Genomic DNA, 17744 nt, shown 5'->3' on the forward strand with positions numbered 1-17744 from the left:
TTTTAATTGGTAAATTATATTCCCACACATTAAAAATGTATTTTCTATTGTGAACCAATAAATGTAGTGCTAATTGCCACACAGGGATTTACTCCAAAGAATATTTCTAATCTTACAGAAAATCTCTACCCACTTCCCCTTGGACATGATACATAGCCCAAATTCCTGTAACCACTGATATTTCTTTCTGTGTGATTAGCTGTTAGCAGTATATTTAAGAAATGACATATTGAGCAAAAGATTTCATAAGTTGTAAATAGGAAACCAATAAGACATCTACCTTATATATCATGAGGAAACGTACCCTACCAAACCATAGGATCTGACTGTAGATTGTAGTGCTTGTTTGAATTTCAGAGATAAAACAGACATTAATTGAAATCGAATTGACAGCTGATGAATTGAAAATGAACTGATAGATCTTAGATTCTATTACGGGGGGAGTGGACAACCAAAACGTGTAAAATATTTATTATGTAATGCTATGCAATGGTTAGAAGCAATGAACTGGCAGTACATGAAGCACTACGCTCAGTTTTAAAATGTAGATTTTAAGAAGAGGAGCAAGAATTAGAACTATATCCATACAGTTTAGGGAAATTAAAAACAGCTATACACACTTAAACATGCCTACAATGTGCAAGGAAAATTTACATATGCAAGGTCATATATTGGTCACATTTGACTGAATTCCTGGGTAGAGGAAGGGAAATGGAATGGGGATCAAGAATAGAAGGGAAGCTGGGGCTTCCCTGGTGGCGCGGTGGTTGACAGTCCGCCTGCCAATGCAGGGGACACGGGTTCATGCCCCAGTCCAGGAAGATCCCACGTACCACAGAGCGGCTGGGCCCATGAGCCATGGCCGCTGAGCCTGTGCGTCCGGAGCCTGTGCTCCACAACGGGAGAGGCCACAACAGTGAGAGGCCCGTGTACCACAGGGAAAAAAAAAAAAAGAATAGAAGGGAACCTGAAAGTAATATAATATTGTAAGGTTATTATAATTCAAAAATAATAGTAATTAAGGACTTTATATGGACCAAAGATGAAATCTTGCCAATAGCTGAAGATCATGATTAACTCAACTCTTCACCAGTAGAATTAAAATTATATGCCCAATATTGCTCTTCTGGGAAGACTACTGAACTGAGAGTCAGAAGACTTAATTCTAGTATATGCACTGCCATATTTTATATGCTATTGCCTAACAGTACAAACTTAACCAAGTTTTGGATCAAAATTTGCTCTAAGTGTAGGTTTTGCCATTACACTCCATTAGATTTCCTCTAGTGTTAAGCTTTTTTTTTTTTTTTTTTTTTTTTTTTGACTGGCTGTTTTGTTTATTTAAAGGAAAAACAATTGAAGCTCTGAATCAGGTGATTTTTAACTTAAAAAAAACCCAGAAAACAAAAACAAACAACCTCTTAACATGCTACTGTATGTTCCATAAACAAAGAAAGCAAAGTGGCCAAGTAGAGGTGTATAGGACAAGATAGTACCTCAGCCTGGGCCAAGCAGGGATTCAAGTAATTTACTTTTTGGAGACCAGTGGCAGAGAGTCTCTTACTCAGGTTGCTAAAGGGAGAATGTCACAACAGAACTGACATCACTCCCTTCTCGAAAGCAACAAGGCATCTTGAAAGCTTAACTTCTTGGTGAAGTTTTATGGTTGGTGGCAGGATTTAGTTCACCCATGTGAAAAGACAGCTCAGTATGGGATGAAAACTCTTCAAAGGAAAACCTCCCCTCAACAGTCTTACTGAGAAACTTCAGCCAACAAATAATCAAATTCACTTTTGGGAGAAGTCTATCCCAAAATTGTGCAGTGGGAAGAGAGGTAGGTACAGTTACCCAGCCCACATTCACTGCTTTCTTTCTTGTCTGAATCAGATGGTGGTTGAAGAGAAGCTCTCCTACAGTCATCTTCTAGGCCAGGAAAGATGAACAGAGGCAAAAGTGGGGTCGTGTCCTTCACAGATTCATTTTGGTTCTGGCAAACTATGAGCCATAAGCATCCTGTTCCCACTACATGCACTCTGGGATCAGGTAGAGCTGATCTTCCAGGAATCGGCACCCAGGCTCATGTCCGTCCTTCAGTTAAATCTCCTTGGTTCAGTAACTCCTGTGGATTTACGGCAGTTAAGACAGACACCTCATATGACTGCCTCCCTGACTGCATGGTCACCAAATGATGCGTCACATCAGGCACTGAAGACAGAGGACGTGGGGATCCTTCAGCAAGCACCTCATCATCAACTCCTAGGATAGAATTGGTATTTGGTAGGTTCAAGGACTCTCCACCAAGGCTGGGCTGAGAATTCATAGACACCAGGTTTTTACTGGTTACTGAAGCCTCTTCAAGCAAACTACTGCCCATTAGTGGCTCAGCAGTTTGTTCCTGCTCTTGACTCCCAGCTGCTCCCATCTGCAAGTGATGCTTTCTCATGTGCACATTCCTGCTCCCACTCTGAGAGAAGGTCTTCCCACAGACTTGACACTGATGTGGCTTCTCTCCTGAGTGAACCACCAAATGTTTTCAAAGACTAGAATACTCAGCAAAGGAACGGCCACATCCTTGGGCTTCACAAAGGAAAGGCTTCTCTCCACAGTTAGACTCGGGGCACATAAAGGGCTTCTCCCCATTGTGGGTCCTCATGTTCACCTTCAGCCTCTGCAGTACATAGAAGCTTTTCCCACAACCTGCTGCAGGGCAGATAAAGGAGCGGTCGTTTCGATGAGTTTTGAGGTGGTACTTAAAGTGAGCTGGCCACACAAATGTCCGGTCACAGCCTTCAACTGTACACTTGAGCTTCTTCTCCATTTGAGGAAGGGGCCCAGAATCTTTCGGTTGCCCATCACCAGAACCAAGGTGCACATTTTCTCCATTGCTGCTGGTTTTCGCATTCTTTGCCAGTTGTGCACGAGTAGCAGCAATCAAACTGTCATGGGCCAACTCCTGAACCCGGAGGAACCATGGAATGCTACTGTCTGTGCTCTCACTGGAGAGGAAATCATTCCCTGAATCCTCTGCCTCATCTTGTACAAATACTAAGTGTTCGGCTGAAGAGCCCAGACCTGCTCTTGTTAGGTTAAGAAGAATAAAAGAAGTGCTATCACTTGGCTGTAGATCTTGCAACAAGCTAGGAGACTCTGGAGTGGACAAAAACTCCAGAGACTTCTGTACGGTCTGAGCCCTTGTCTCTTCTCCGTCTGGACCCACATTCACCTGAAGGCTTCTCAACACAGCCGAGGAAGGAACCTCCTTGGAGGAGTTAGTATGATTTGGAGTATCATCTGGTAACATTAGCCGACTGCATTCTGAGGCCTCAGTCACTGGAAGGAGGGACAAGCAAGTAATGTCTTTAGCTTCTGATTCTACTAGCCCCTGTCCCAGTGGGATGGACGTATTCTGAACAAATTGTACCAGCAGCTCTGGTTTGGATTCTAACTCATCTGATAACATTGATTCAGCTTCCAAATCCTGTAGCTGTTCAGGGGACAGGTTAAGTTTTTAATTCAGAGTCAATGACACCTTCCTGTTATGCTCATACTCCTCTAGGAAGTGCTATGCTTTTCCTGTAAGATGCTGTGCTGGGTGGGTAATTAATTTAGCCTCTCCATCCCGGGCAGCCGTCCGTCCGTCAGTCGGTCCCGAATTCTGTCTAGTGTTAAGCTTTGATTTAAATATATTGTTTTATTCATACATACAGCTAGGGTTAGACACATATGTATGATTACTAGAAGTGATATTCATTTTTTTTTTTTTTTTGCGGTATGCAGGCCTCTCACTGTTGTGGCCTCTCCCGTTGCGGAGCACAGGCTCCGGACGCGCAGGCCCAGCGGCCATGGCTCACGGGCCCAGCCGCTCTGCGGCATATGGGATCCTCCCAGACCGGGGCACGAACCCGTATCCCCTGCATCGGCAGGCGGACTCTCAACCACTGCGCCACCAGGGAGGCCCAAATATTCATTTTTTTCCTCAAAGTTTTTCATCATTACTTTATTTATTATGGTGATCTGTGATCAGTGATCTTTTTAAAATTTTTTATTATTTAAAATCTTCATTGGAGTATAATTGTTTTACAATAGTGTGTTAGTTTCTGCTTTATAACAAAGTGAATCAGCTATACATAAACATATATCACCATATCACTTCCCTCTTGCGTGTCCCTCCCTCCCACCCTCCCTATAACACCCCTCTAGGTGGTCACAAAGCACTGAGCTGATCTCCCTGTGCCATATGCCTACTTCCTACTAGCTATCTATTTTACATTTGGTAGTATATATAAATCCATGCCACTCTCTCACTTCGTCCCAGCTTACCCATCCTGCTCCCTGTGTCCTCAAATGCATTCTCTACGTCTGCATCTTTATTCCTGTCCTGCCCCTAGGTTCTTCAGAACCATATATATATATATATATATATATATTCCATGTATATGTGTTAGAATATGGTATTCGTTTTTCTCTTTCTTACTTATTTCACTCTGTATGACAGACGCTATGTCCATCCACCTCACTACAAATAACTCAATTTCATTTCTTTTTATGGATGAGTAATATTCCATTGTATATATGTGCCACATGGTCTTTATCCATTCATCTGTCGATGGACACTTAGGTTCCTTCTATGTCCTGGCTAATGTAAATAGTGCTACAATGAATATTGTGGTAAATGACTCATTTTGAATTATGGTTTTCTCAGGTTATATGCCTAGTAGTGTGACTGCTGGGTGATATGGTAGCCCTATTTTTACATTTTTAATGAATCTCCATATTGATCCCCATAGTGGCTGTATCAATTTACATTCCCACCAACAGTGCAAGAGAGTTCCCTTTTCTCCACAGCTTCTCCAGCATTTATTGTTTGTAGAATTTTTGATGGCGGCCATTCTGACTGGTGTGAGGTGATACCTCATTGTAGCTTTGATTTGCATTTCTGTAATGATTAGGTATGTTGAGCATTTTTTCATGTGTTTCTTGACAATCTGTATATCTTCTTTGGAGAAAAGTCTATTTAGGTCTTCTGCCCATTTTTGTATTGGGATGTTTGTTTTTTGATATTGAGTTGCATGAGCTGCTTGTAAATTTTGGAGGTTAATCCTTTGCCAGTTGCTTCATTTGCAAATATTTTTTCTCATTCTGAGGGTTGTCTTTTTGTCTTGTTTATGGATTCCTTTTCTGTGCAAAAGCTTTTAAGTTTCATTAGGTCTCATTTGTTTATTTTTGTTTTTATTTCCATTTCTCTAGGTGGGTCAAAAAGGATCTTGCTAGTGCTGCTTAAAGAAGCACCAGAGACGGACGCAAGCTGCGGCTAAAGGCACGGACCACGGAGACGGGTGTGGGATGCTGGGACTGCTGCTGCTGCCGCCACAAGGCCTGCGTGTGAGCGCAGGTCACTGTCCACACCCCCTTCCTGGGAGCCTGTGCAGCCCGCCACTGCCGGGGTCCCGGGACCCAGGGACGGTGTCCCCGGGAAAGCGCACGTAGCGCCTTGGGTTGGTGCAACATCACGCTGGCCTTTGCCGCCACAGGCCCACCCCGCACTGTGTGCCCCTCTCTCCCCTCGGCCTGAGTGAGCCAGAGCCCCTGAATCAGTAGCTCCTTTAAACCCGTCCTGTCTGAGCGAAGAACGGATGCCCTCCGGCAACCTATGCACAGAGGCGGGGCCAGGTCCAAGGCTGAGACCCGGGAGATGTGCGAGCAGAGAAGAGACAGGGAAATCTCTCTGTGCAGCCTCGGAGGCAGCGGATTAAAGCTCCACGGTGCGCTTGATGTGCCCTGCATCTGTGGAGTGCATGAATGGACAGCAAATCATCCCAAATTGAGGAAGTGGACTATGAGGACAAGATTTAAGGCTTTCCCCCCTTTTCCTCTTTTTACAAGGAATTATCCCAAATTGAGGAAGTGGACTTTGAGGACAAGATTTAAGATTTTTTCCCCTTTCCCTCTTTTTACAATGAATTATCCCAAATTAAGGAGGTGGACTTTGAGAGCAAGATTTTTGATTCTTTTCCACCTGTTCTCTTTTTGTGAATGTGTATGTGTATGCTTCTGTGTGAGATTTTCTCTGTATAGCTTTGCTTCCACCATAGGTCCCAGGGTTCTATCCATCCGTTTTTTTTTCAATAATTACTTTTTTATTTTTAATAATGCTACTATATTTTATACTTTATTCTATATTACTTTATCTTCTCTCTTTCTTTTTTCCTACCTTCCCTTCCTCCATCCCTCCCTCTGCCTCTTTCTTTCTTTCTTTCTTTCTTTCCTTCCTCCCTCCTTCCCTCCTGTCTTTCTTTCTTTCTTTCTTTCCTTCCTCCTTCCCTCCATCCTTTCTTCCTTTCACTCTTTCTCTTTCCTTCCTCCCTCCCTCCTTTCTTTCTTTCCATCTTTCCTCCCTCCCTCACTCACTCCTTTCTTTCTTTCTTTCTTCCTTCCTTCCTTCCTTCCGTCTTTCCTCCCTCCCTCCCTCCCTCATTTCTTCCTTTCTTTCTTCCTTCCTTCCTTCCTTCCTTCCTTCCTTCCTTCCTTCCTTTCCTTCTTCCTTTCTTTCTCTCTCTCTTTCTTTCTTCTACTAATTCTTTCTTTCTACTTTTTCTCCCTGTTATTCTGAGCCGGGTAGATGAAAGGCTCTTGGTGTTGCAGCCAGGAGTCAGTGTTGTGCCTCTGAAGTGGGAGAGCCAACTTCAGGACACGGGTTCACAAGAGACCTCCCAGCTCCACATAATATCAAGTGGTGAAAATCTCCCAGAGATCTCCATCTCAACACCAACACCCAGCTTCAGTCAACGACCAACAAGCTACAGTGCTGGTCACCCTATGCCAAGCAACTAGAAAGACAGGAACACAACCCCACCCATTAGCAGAGAGGCTGCCTAAAAACATAATAAGGTGACAGGAACCCCAATACACACCACCAGATGTGGACCTGTCCACCAGAAAGACAAGATCGAGCCTCAACCACCAGAACACAGGCACTAGTCCCCCCCACCAGGAAGCCTACACAACCTACTGAAACAACCTTAGCCACTGGGGACAGACACCAAAAACAACGGGAACTACGAATCTGCAGCCTGCAAAAAGGAGACTCCAAACACAGTAAGATAAGCAAAATGAGAAGACAGAAAAACACACAGCAGGTGAAGGAGCAAGATAAAAACTTACCAGACCTAACAAATGAAGAGGTAATAGGCAGTCTACCTGAAAAAGAATTCAAAATAATGATAGTAAAGATGATCCAATATTCTATTTTCAAGATCCAAACTCTTGGAAAAAAATCTTGGAAATAGAATAGACGAAATCTATTGGAAATAGATATGGAATTTAGGGAAAAAAAGTCATGAAGAACCTAGGGGTAAAACAAGAATAAAGACACAGACCTACTTGAGAATGGACTTGAGGATATGGGGAGGGGGAAGGGTAAGCTGTGACAAAGCGAAAGAGAGGCATGTACATATATACAGTACCAAACGTAAGGTAGATAGTGGGAAGCAGCCGCATAGTACAGGGAGATCAGCTCGGTGCTTTGTGACTGCCTGGAGAGGTGGGATAGGGAGAGTGTGAGGGAGGGAGACGCAAGAGGGAAGGGATGTGAGAAGAGATGTGTATGTATGACTGATTCACTTTGTTATAAAGCAGAAACTAATAAAAAAAAAAGAATCTTGCTGTGGATTATGTCATAGAGTGTTCTGCCTATCTTTTCATCTAAGAGTTTGATAGTGTCTGGTCTCACATTTAGGTCTTTAATCCATTTTCAGTTTATTTTTGTGTATGGTGTTAGGGAGTATTCTAATTTGATTTTTTTTTAATTTTTTTACAACTTTATTGGAGTATAATTGCTTCACAATGGTGTATAAATTTCTGTTTTATAACAAAGTAAATCAGTTATACATATACATCTGTGCCCATATTCCTTCTCTCTTGCATCTCCTTCCCTCCCACCCTCACTATCCCACCCCTACAGACAGTCACAAAGCACCGAGCTGATCTACCTGTGCTAAGCAGCTGCTTCCCACTAGCTATCTACCTTGTGTTTGGTACTGTATATATGTCCATGCCTCTCTCTCGCTTTGTCACAGTGTACCCTTCCCCCTCCCCATATCCTCAAGTCCATTCTCAAGTAGGTCTGTGTCTTTATTCCTGTTTTACCCCTAGGTTCTTCATGACATTTTTTTTAATTCCATATATATGTGTTAACATACGGTATTTGCCTTTCTCTTTCTGACTTACTTCACTCTGTATGACAGACTCTTGGTCTATCCACCTCATTACAAATAGCTCAGTTTCGTTTCTTTTTATGGCTGAGTAATATTCCATTGTATATATGTGCCACATCTTCTTTATCCATTCATCTGATGATGGACACTTAGGTTGTTTCCAGCTCCGGGCTATTGTGAATAGAGCTGCAATGAACATTTTGGTACATGTCTCTTTTTGAATTATGGTTTTCTCAGGCTATATGCCTAGTAGTGGGATTGCTGGGTCATATGGTAGTTCTATTTGTAGTTTTTTAAGGAACCTCCATACTGTTCTCCATAGTGGCTGTACCAATTCACATTCCCACCAGCAGTGCAAGAGGGTTCCCTTTTCTCCACAGCCTCTCCAGCATTTATTGTTTCTAGATTTCTTGATGATGGCCATTCTGACTGGTGTGAGATGATATCTCACTGTAGTTTTGATTTGCATTTCTCTAATGATTAATGATGTTGGGCATTCTTTCATGTGTTTGTTGGCAGTCTGTATATCTTCTTTGGAGAAATGCCTATTTAAGTCTTCTGCCCATTTTTGGATTGGGTTGTTTGTTTTTTTGCTATTGAGCTGCATGAGCTGCTTATAAATTTTGGAGATTAATCCTTTGTCATTTGCCTCATTTGCAAATATTTTCTCCCATTCTGAGGGTTGTCTTTTGGTCTTGTTTATGGTTTCCTTTGTTGTGCAAAAGCTTTGAAGTTTCATTAGGTCCCACTTGTCTATTTTTGTTTATATTTACATTTCTCTAGGAAGTGGGTCAAAAAGGATCTTACTGTGATTTATGTCATAGAGTGTTCTGCCTATGTTTTCCTCTAAGAGTTTGATAGTTTCTGGCCTTACATTTAGGTCTTTAATCCATTTTGAACTTATTTTTGTGTATGGTGTTAGGGAGTGATCTAATCTCATACTTTTACATGTACCTGTCCAGTTTTCCCAGCACCACTTATTGAAGAGGCTGTCCTTTCTACACTGTACATTCCTCCCTCCTATATCAAAGATAAGTTGACCATATGTGCGTGTGTTTATCTCTGGTCTTTCTATCCTGTTCCATTGCTCTACCTTTCTGTTTTGGTGACAGTACCATACTGTCTTGATTACTGTACGTTTGTAGTATAATCTGATGTCAGGGAGCCTGATTCCTGCAGCTCCGTTTTTCATTCTCAATATTGGTATGGCTGTTTGGGGTCTTTTGTGTTTCCATACACATTGTGAATTTTTTTGTTCTAGTTCTGTGAAAAATGTCAGTGGTAGTTTGATAGGGATTACAATGAATCTGTAGATTGCTTTGGGTTGTAGAGCCATTTTCATAATGTTGATTCTTCCAATCCAGGATCATGGTATATCTCTCCATCTGTTTGTATCATCTTTAATTTCTTTCATCAGTGTCTTATACTTTTCTGCATACAGGTCTTTTGTCTCCTTAGCTAGTATTATTCCTAGATATTTTATTCTTTTTGTTGCAGTGGTAAATGGGAGTGTTTTCTTGATTTCACTTTCAGATTTTTCATCATCAGTGTACAGGAATGCTAGAGATTTCTGTGCATTAATTTTGCATCCTATTACTTTAATAGATTCATTGATTAGCTCTAGTAGTTTTCTGCTAGCATATTTAGGATTCTCTATGTATAGAATCATGTCATCTGCAAACAGTGACAATTTTATTTCTTCTTTTCTGATTTGGATTCCTTTTATTTCCTTTTCTTCTCTGATTGCTGTGGCTAAAACTTCCAAAACTAAGTTGAATAAGAGTGGTGAGAGTGGGCAGCCTTGTCTTGTTCCTGAGCTTAGTGGAAGTGGTTTCAGTTTTTCACCATTGAGAATGATGTTGGCTGTGGGTTTGTCATATATGGCCTTTATTATGGTGAGGAAAGTTTCCTCTATGCCTACTTTCTGCAGGGTTTTTATCATAAATGAGTTTTGAAATTTTTCAAAAGATTTCTCTGCATCTATTGAGATGATCATATGGTTTTTCTCCTTCATTTGTTAATATGGTGTGTCACGTTGATTGATTTGCATATATTGAAGAATCCTTGCATTCCTGGAGTAAACCCCACTTGATCATGGTGTATGATCCTTTTAATGTGCTGTTGGATTCTGTTTGCTAGTATTTTGTTGAGGATTTTTGAATCTATGTTCATCAGTGTTATTGGTCTGTAGTTTTCTTTCTTTGTGACATCCTTATATGGTTTTGGTATCAAGGTGATGGTGGGCTCGTAGAAAGAGTTTGGGAGTGTTCCTCCCTCTGCTATATTTTAGAAGAGTTTGAGAAGGATAGGTGTTAGCTCTTCTCTACATGTTTGATAGATTTCGCCTGTGAAGCCATCTGGTCCTGAGCTTTTATTTGTTTGAAGATTTTAAATTCCAGTTTCAATTTCAGTGCTTGTGATTGGTCTCTTCATAAAATCTGTTTCTTCCTGATTCATTCGTGGCATGTTGTGCATTTCTAAGAATTTGTCCATTTCTTCCAGGTTATCCATTTTATTGGCCTAGAGTTGCTTGTAGTAATCTCTCGTGATCTTTTGTATTTCTGCAGTGTCAGTTGTTACTTCTCCTTTTTCATTTCTAATTCTATTGACTTGAGTCTTCTCCCTCTTTTTCTTGATGAGTCTGGCTAGTGCGTGATCAATTTTGTTTATCTTCTCAAAGAACCAGCTTTTAGTTTTATTTATATTTCTATCATTTCCTTAATTTCTGTTTAATTTTTTCTGATCTGATTTTTATGATTTCTTTCCTTCTGCTAACTTTGGGGATTTTGTTCTTCTTTCTCTAATTGCTTTAGGTGCATGGTCAGGTTGTTTACTCGAGATGTTTCCTGTTTTTTAAGGTGGGGTTGTATTGCTATAAATTTCCCTCTTAGAACTGCTCTTGCTGCATACCATAGGTTTTGTGTCACCGTGTCTCCATTGTCATTTGTTTCTAGGTATATTTTAATTTCCTCTTTGATTTCTTCAGTGATCACTTCGTCATTAAGCAGTGTATTGTTTAGCCTCCATGTGTTTGTATTTTTTAAAGGTCTTTTCCAGTAATTGATGTCTAGTCTCATAACATTGTGGTCGGAAAAGATACTTGATACAATTTCAATTTTCTTAACTTTACCAAGGCTTGATTTGTGACCCAAGATATGATCTCTCCTGGAGAATATTTCATGAGCAGTTGAGAAAAATGTGTATTCTTTTGTTTTTTGATGGAATGTCCTATAAATATCAATTAAGTCCTTCTTGTTTAATGTATCATTTAAAGCTTGTGTTTCCTTATTTATTTTCATTTTGGATGATCTGTCTATTGGTGAAAGTGGGGTGTTAAAATCCCCTACTATGAATGTGTTACTGTTGATTTCCCGTTTTATGGCTGTTAGTGTTTGCCTTATGTATTGAGGTGCTCCTATGTTGGGTACATAAATATTTACAATTGTTATATCTTCTTCTTGGATCGATCCCTTTATCATAATGCAGTGTCCTTCTTTGGCTCTTCTAATAGTCTTTATTTTAAAGTCTATTTTGTCTGATATGAGAATTGCTACTGCAGCTTTCTTTTGATTTCCATTTGCATGGAATATCTTTTTCCATCCCCTCACTTTCAGTCTGTATGTGTCTCTAGGTCTGAAGTGGGTCTCTTGTAGACAACATATATATTGGTCTTGTTTTTGTATCCATTCAGCCAATCTGTGTCTTTTGGTGGGAACATTTATTGCATCTACATTTAAGGTAATTTTCAATATGTATGGTACTATTCCCATTTTCTTAATTGTTTTGGGTTCGTTATTGTAGGTATTTTCCTTCTGTTGTGTTTCTTGCCTAGAGTTCCTTTAGCATATGTTGTAAAGCTGGTTTGGTTGTGCTGAACTCTTTCAGCTTTTGATTGTCTGTGAAGATTTTAATTTCTCCATGAAATCTGAATGAGATCCTTGCTGGGTAGAGCAATCTTGGTTGCAGGTTTTTCTCCTTCATCACTTTAACTATGTCCTGCCACTCCCTTCTGGCTTGCAGATTTTCTGCTGAGAGATCAGCTGTTAACCTGATGGGGATTCCCTTGTGTGTTATTTGTTGTTTTTCCCTTGCTGCTTTTAATATGCTTTCTTTGTATTTAATTTTTGACAGTTTGATTAATATGTGTCTTGACATATTTCTCCTTGGATTTATTCTGTATGGGACTCTCTGTGCCTCTTGGACTTCATTAACTATTTCCTTTCCCATATTAGGGAAATTTTCAACTATAATTGCTTCAAATATTTTCTCAGTTGCTTTCTTTTTCTCTTCCTCTTCTGGAACCCCTATAATTCGAATGTTGGTGCATTTAATGTTGTCACAGAGGTCTCTGAAACTGTCCTTAATTCTTTTCATTCTTTTTTCTTTATTCTGTTCTGCAGCAGTTATTTTTACTATTTTATCTTCCACATCACTTATCCGTTCTTCTGCCTCAGTTATTCTGCTATTGATCCCATCTAGAGTATTTTTTTTTTTTTTTTTTTTTTTTTTTTGCGGTATGCGGGCCTCTCACTGTTGTGGCCTCCCCCGTTGCGGAGCACAGGCTCCGGACGCGCAGGCTCCGGACGCGCAGGCTCAGCGGCCATGGCTCACGGGCCCAGCCGCTCCGCGGCATATGGGATCCTCCCAGACCGGGGCACGAACCCGTATCCCCTGCATCGGCAGGCGGACTCTCAACCACTTGCGCCACCAGGGAGGCCCTAGAGTATTTTTAATTTCATTTATTTTGTTGCTCATGATTGTTTGTTTCATCTTTAGTTCTTCTAGGTCCTTGTTATATGTTTCTTGCATTTTGTCTATTCTACTTCCAAGATTTTAGATCATCTTTATTCTCATTATTCTGAATTCTTTTTCAGGTAGACTGCCTCTTTCCTCTTCATTTGTTAGGTCTGGTGGATTTTTATCTTACTCCTTCACCTCCTATGTGTTTTCCTGTCTTCTCATTTTGCTTATCTTACTGTGTTTGGGGTCTCCTTTTTGCGGGCTGCAGGTTCATAGGTCCCGTTGTTTTTGGCGTCTGGCTAAGTTTTGGTGTCTGGCTAAGTTTGGTTCAGTGGGTTGTGTGGGTTTCCTGGTGGAGGGGACTAGTGCCTGTGTTTGGGTGGATGAGGCTGGATCTTGTCTTTCTTGTGGGCAGGTCCACATCTGGTGGTGTGTTTTGGGGTGTCTGTGGGCTTATTATGATTTTAGGCAGCCTCTCTGCTAATGGATAGAGTTGTGTTCCTGTCTTGATAGTTGTTTGGCATAGGGTGTCCAACAATCTAGCTTGCTCATTGTTGAGTGAAGCTGGATGCTGTTGTTGAGATGGAGATCTCTGGGAGATTTTTGCCATTTGATATTATGTGGAGCTGGGAGGTCTCTTGTGGATCAGTGTCCTGAAGTTGACTCTCCCACCTCAGAGGCACAGCACAGACTCCTGGCTGCAGCACCAAGATCCTTTCATCCACACGGCTCAGAATAAAAGGCAGAAAAACTAGAAAGAAAGAATTAGTAGAAGAAGAAAGAAAGAAAGGAAGAAATAAATAAATAAATAAATAAAGAATGAATGAAAGAAGGAAAGAAAGAGAAAGGAGGGAGGAAGGGAAGGAGGAAGGAGCGAAGGTAGGAATAAAAGAAAGAGAGAAGATAAAGTAAAATAGAATATAGTATGATAAAATATAATAATTTTATTAAAATAAACATATTAAGAAAAAAAAGGATGTATAGAACCCTGGAACAAATGGTGGAAGCAAAGGTATACAGACAAAATCTCCCACAGAAACACACACATACAAACTCACAAAAAGAGGAAAAGGGGAAAAATCATAAATATTGCTCTCAAAATCCACCTCCTCAATTTGGGATGATTCGTTGTCTAAAGGAGGGAAGGAAGGTAAGAAAGAAAGAAAGAAAGAAAGAAGATAAAGTAAAATAAAATAAAGATAAATTAAAATATAGTTATTAAAATAAAAAATAATTATTAAGAAAAAAAATGAATGGATAGAACCCTAGGACAAATGGTGGAAGCAAAGCTGTACAGACAAAATCTCACACAGAAGCATACACATACAAACTCACAAAAAGAAGAAAAGTGGAAAAAATCATAAATCTTGTTCTCAAAGTCCACCTCCTCAATTTGGTATGATTCGTTGTCTATTCATGTATTCCACAGATGCAGGGTACATCAAGTTGATTGTGGAAATTTAATCTGCTCCTTCTGAGGCTGCTGGGAGAGATTTCCCTTTCTCTTCTTTATTCTCACAGCTCCCGGGTCTCAGCTTTGGATTTGGCCCCGTCTCTTTGTGTAGGTCACGGAGGGTGACTGTTCTTCGCTCAGACAGGACGGGGTTAAAGAAGCAGCCACTTCAGGGACTGTGGCTCACTCAGGCCAGGGGGAGCGAGGGGTACGGAGTGCGTGGCGAGCCTGTGGCAACAGAGGCCAGCGTGACGTTGCATCAGCCTGAAGCAAGCCGTGCGCTCTTCACGGGAAGCTGTCCCTGGATCCCAGGACACTGGCAGTGGCGGGCTGCACAGGCTCCCTGGAAACGGGGCATGGACAGTGACCTGCGATCGCTCACAGGCCTCTTCACAGTGGACCCAGCAGCCCCAGCGTCCCACGCCTGTCTTTGGGGTCTGCACTTTTAGCCACGGCTCGCGCCCATCTCTGGAGCTCCTTTAAGCAGCACTCTTAATCCCCTCTCCTTGCACACCAGGAAACAAAGAGAGAAGAAAAAGTCTCTTGCCTCTTCGGCAGGTCCAGACTTTTTCCCGGACTCCCTCCCGGCCAGCCATGGTGCTCTAACCCCTTCAGGCTGTGTTCACACCACCAACCCCAGTCCTCTCCCTGTACTCTGACTGAAGCCCAACCCTCAGCTCCCAGCCCTGCCCACTCCGGCGACCGAGCAGACCAGGCTGGTGAGTGCCGGTCAGCACTGATCCTCTGTGCAGGAATCTCTCCGCTTTGCCCTCCACATCCCTGTTGCTGTGCTCTCCTCTGCTACTCCGAAGCTTTCCCCCTCTGCCACATGCAGTCTCTGCCCGCGAAGGTGCTTCCTAGTGTGTGGAAACCTTTCCTCCTTCACGGCTCCCTCCCACTGGTGCAGTTCCCGTCCCTATCCTTTTGTCTCTGTTTATTCTTTTTTCTTTTGCCCTACCCAGGTACGTTGGGAGTTTCTTGCCTTTTGGGAGGTCTGAGGTCTTCTGCCAGCGTTCAGTAGGTGTTCTGTAGGAGTTGTTCCACGTGTAGAAGAATTTCTGATGTATCTGTGGGGAGGAAGGTGATCTCCGTGTCTTATTCTTCTGCCATTTTCCCCTCCCTCCTAATTTCATTCTTTTACAGGTAGCTGTCCAGTTTTCCCAGCACCACTTATTGAGGAGGCAATCTTTTCTCCATTGTATATTCTTGACTCCTTTATCAAAAATAAGGTGACCATATGTGTGTGGGTTTATCTCTGGGCTCTCTGTCCTGTTCCATTGACATATATTTCTGTTTTTGTGCAAGTACTATACTGTCTTGATTACTGTAGGTTTGTAGTATAGTCTGAAGTCCAGGAGCCTGACTCCTCTAGCTCCATTTTTCTTTCTCAAGATTGCTTTGGCTATTTCAGGTCTTTTGTGTTTCCATACAAATTGAGAAATTTTTGTTCTACTTCTGTGAAAAATGTCATTGGTAGTTTGATAGGGATTGCATTGAATCTGTAGATTGCTATGGGTAGTACAGTCATTTTCACAATGTTGACTCTTCCAATCCAAGAATATGGTGTATCTCTCCATCTGTTTGTATCATCTTTGATTTCTTTCATCAGTGCCTTATAGTTTCTGAGTACAGGTATTTTACCTCCTTAGGTAGGTTTGTTCCTAGGTATTTAATTTATTTTTTTGCAATGGTAATTGGGAGGGATTCTTTAAATTCTCTTTCAGATTTTTCATCATTAGTGTATAGGAATGCAAGAGATTTCTGATCATTAATATGTATCTTACTACTTTACCAAATTCATTGATTAGATCTAGTAGTTTTCTGGTAGCATTTTTAGGATTCTCTATGTATAGATTCATGTCTTCTGTAAATAGTGACAGCTGTACTTCTTCTTTTCTTATATGGATTCATTTTATTTCTTTTTCTTCTCTGATTGCTGTGGCTAGTGCTTCCAAAATTACGTTGAGTAATAGTGTTAAGAGTGGGCAACCTTGTCTTGTTCCTGATCTTAGTGGAAATGGTTTAAATTTTTCACAATTGAGAAAGATGTTGTCTGTGAGTTTGTCATATATGGCCTTTATTATGTTCAGATAAGTTCCCTCTATGCCTACTTTCTGGAGTGCTTTTATCATAAATTTGTGTTGAATTTTGTCAAAACATTTTTCTTTATCCATTGAGATGATCATATGGTTTTTATCCTTCAGTTTGTTAATATGGTTTACAACATTGATTGGTTTGTGTATATTGAAGAATCCTTGCATTTCTGAGGTAAACCACACTTGATCATGGTATATGATCCTTTTAATGTGTTGTAGGACTCTGTTTGCTAGTATTTTGTTGAGGTTATTTGCATCTATGTTCATCAGTGATATTGGCCCCTAGTTTTCTTTCCTTGTGACATCTTTGTCTGGTTTTGGTATCAGGGTGATGATGGCCTCATAGAATGAGTATAGGTGTGTTCCTCCCTCTGTTATATTTTGGAAGAATTTAAGAAGGATAGGTGTTAACTCTTCTCTAAATATTTCATAGAATTCACCTGTGAAGCCATCTGGTGCTGGGCTTTTGTTTGTTGGAAGATTTTTAATCACAGTCTCAATTTCAGTGCTTGTGATTGGTCTGTTTATATTTTCGGTTTCTTCCTGGTTCAGTCTCGGAAGGTTGTGCTTTTCTACTAATTTGTCCATTTCTTCTAGGTTGTCCATTTAATTGGCATATAGTTTCTTGTAGTAATCTCTCATGATCCTTTGTATTTCTACAGTGTCAGTTGTTACTTCTCCTTTTTCATTTCTAATTCTATTGATTTGAGTCTTCTCCCTTTTTTTCTAGATGAGTCTGGCTAATGGTTTATCAATATTTTTTATCTTCTTAAAGAACCAGCTTTTAATTTTATTGATCTTTGCTATTGTTTATTTCATTTCTTTTTCTTTTATTTCTGATCTGACCTTTATGATTTCTTTCCTTGTGCTAACTTTGATGTTTTTTGTTCTTCTTTCTCTAATTGCTCTAGGTTAAAGTTAATTTTTTATTTCAGATTTTTCTTGCTTTTTGAGGTAGTAATATATTGCTATAAAATTCCCTCTTAGAACTGCTTTTGCTGCATCCCATATGTTTTGGGTCATCATGTTTTCATTGTCATTTGTTTGTAGGTATTTTTTGATTTCCTCTTTGATTGCTTCAGTGATCTCTTGGTTACTAAGTAGTGTGTTGTATAGCTTCCATGTGTTTGTATCTTTTACAGAGTTTTTCCTGTTATTGATATCTAGTCTCACAGTGTTGTGGTCAGAAAAGATCCTTTACACAATTTCAATTTTCTTAAATGTACCAAGCCTTGTTTTGTG

The 17744-nt window shown here is 40.7% G+C and overlaps 1 protein-coding gene across 1 annotated transcript; it reads right to left on the reverse strand.

The window, feature by feature from the left end:
- Positions 1 to 1373: 1373 nt before the first annotated feature.
- Positions 1374 to 3650, reverse strand: LOC132477510 (zinc finger protein 410-like). Its single transcript, XM_060079900.1, is given in 1 exon segment — positions 1374 to 3650. A coding segment is annotated over 1 exon segment (1383 nt). The 5' UTR covers positions 3461 to 3650; the 3' UTR covers positions 1374 to 2077.
- Positions 3651 to 17744: the final 14094 nt, after the last annotated feature.

Source organism: Mesoplodon densirostris, chromosome 17 (genome assembly GCF_025265405.1).
Source record: "Mesoplodon densirostris isolate mMesDen1 chromosome 17, mMesDen1 primary haplotype, whole genome shotgun sequence".
In the NCBI taxonomy this organism is placed as follows: Eukaryota; Metazoa; Chordata; class Mammalia; order Artiodactyla; family Ziphiidae; genus Mesoplodon; species Mesoplodon densirostris.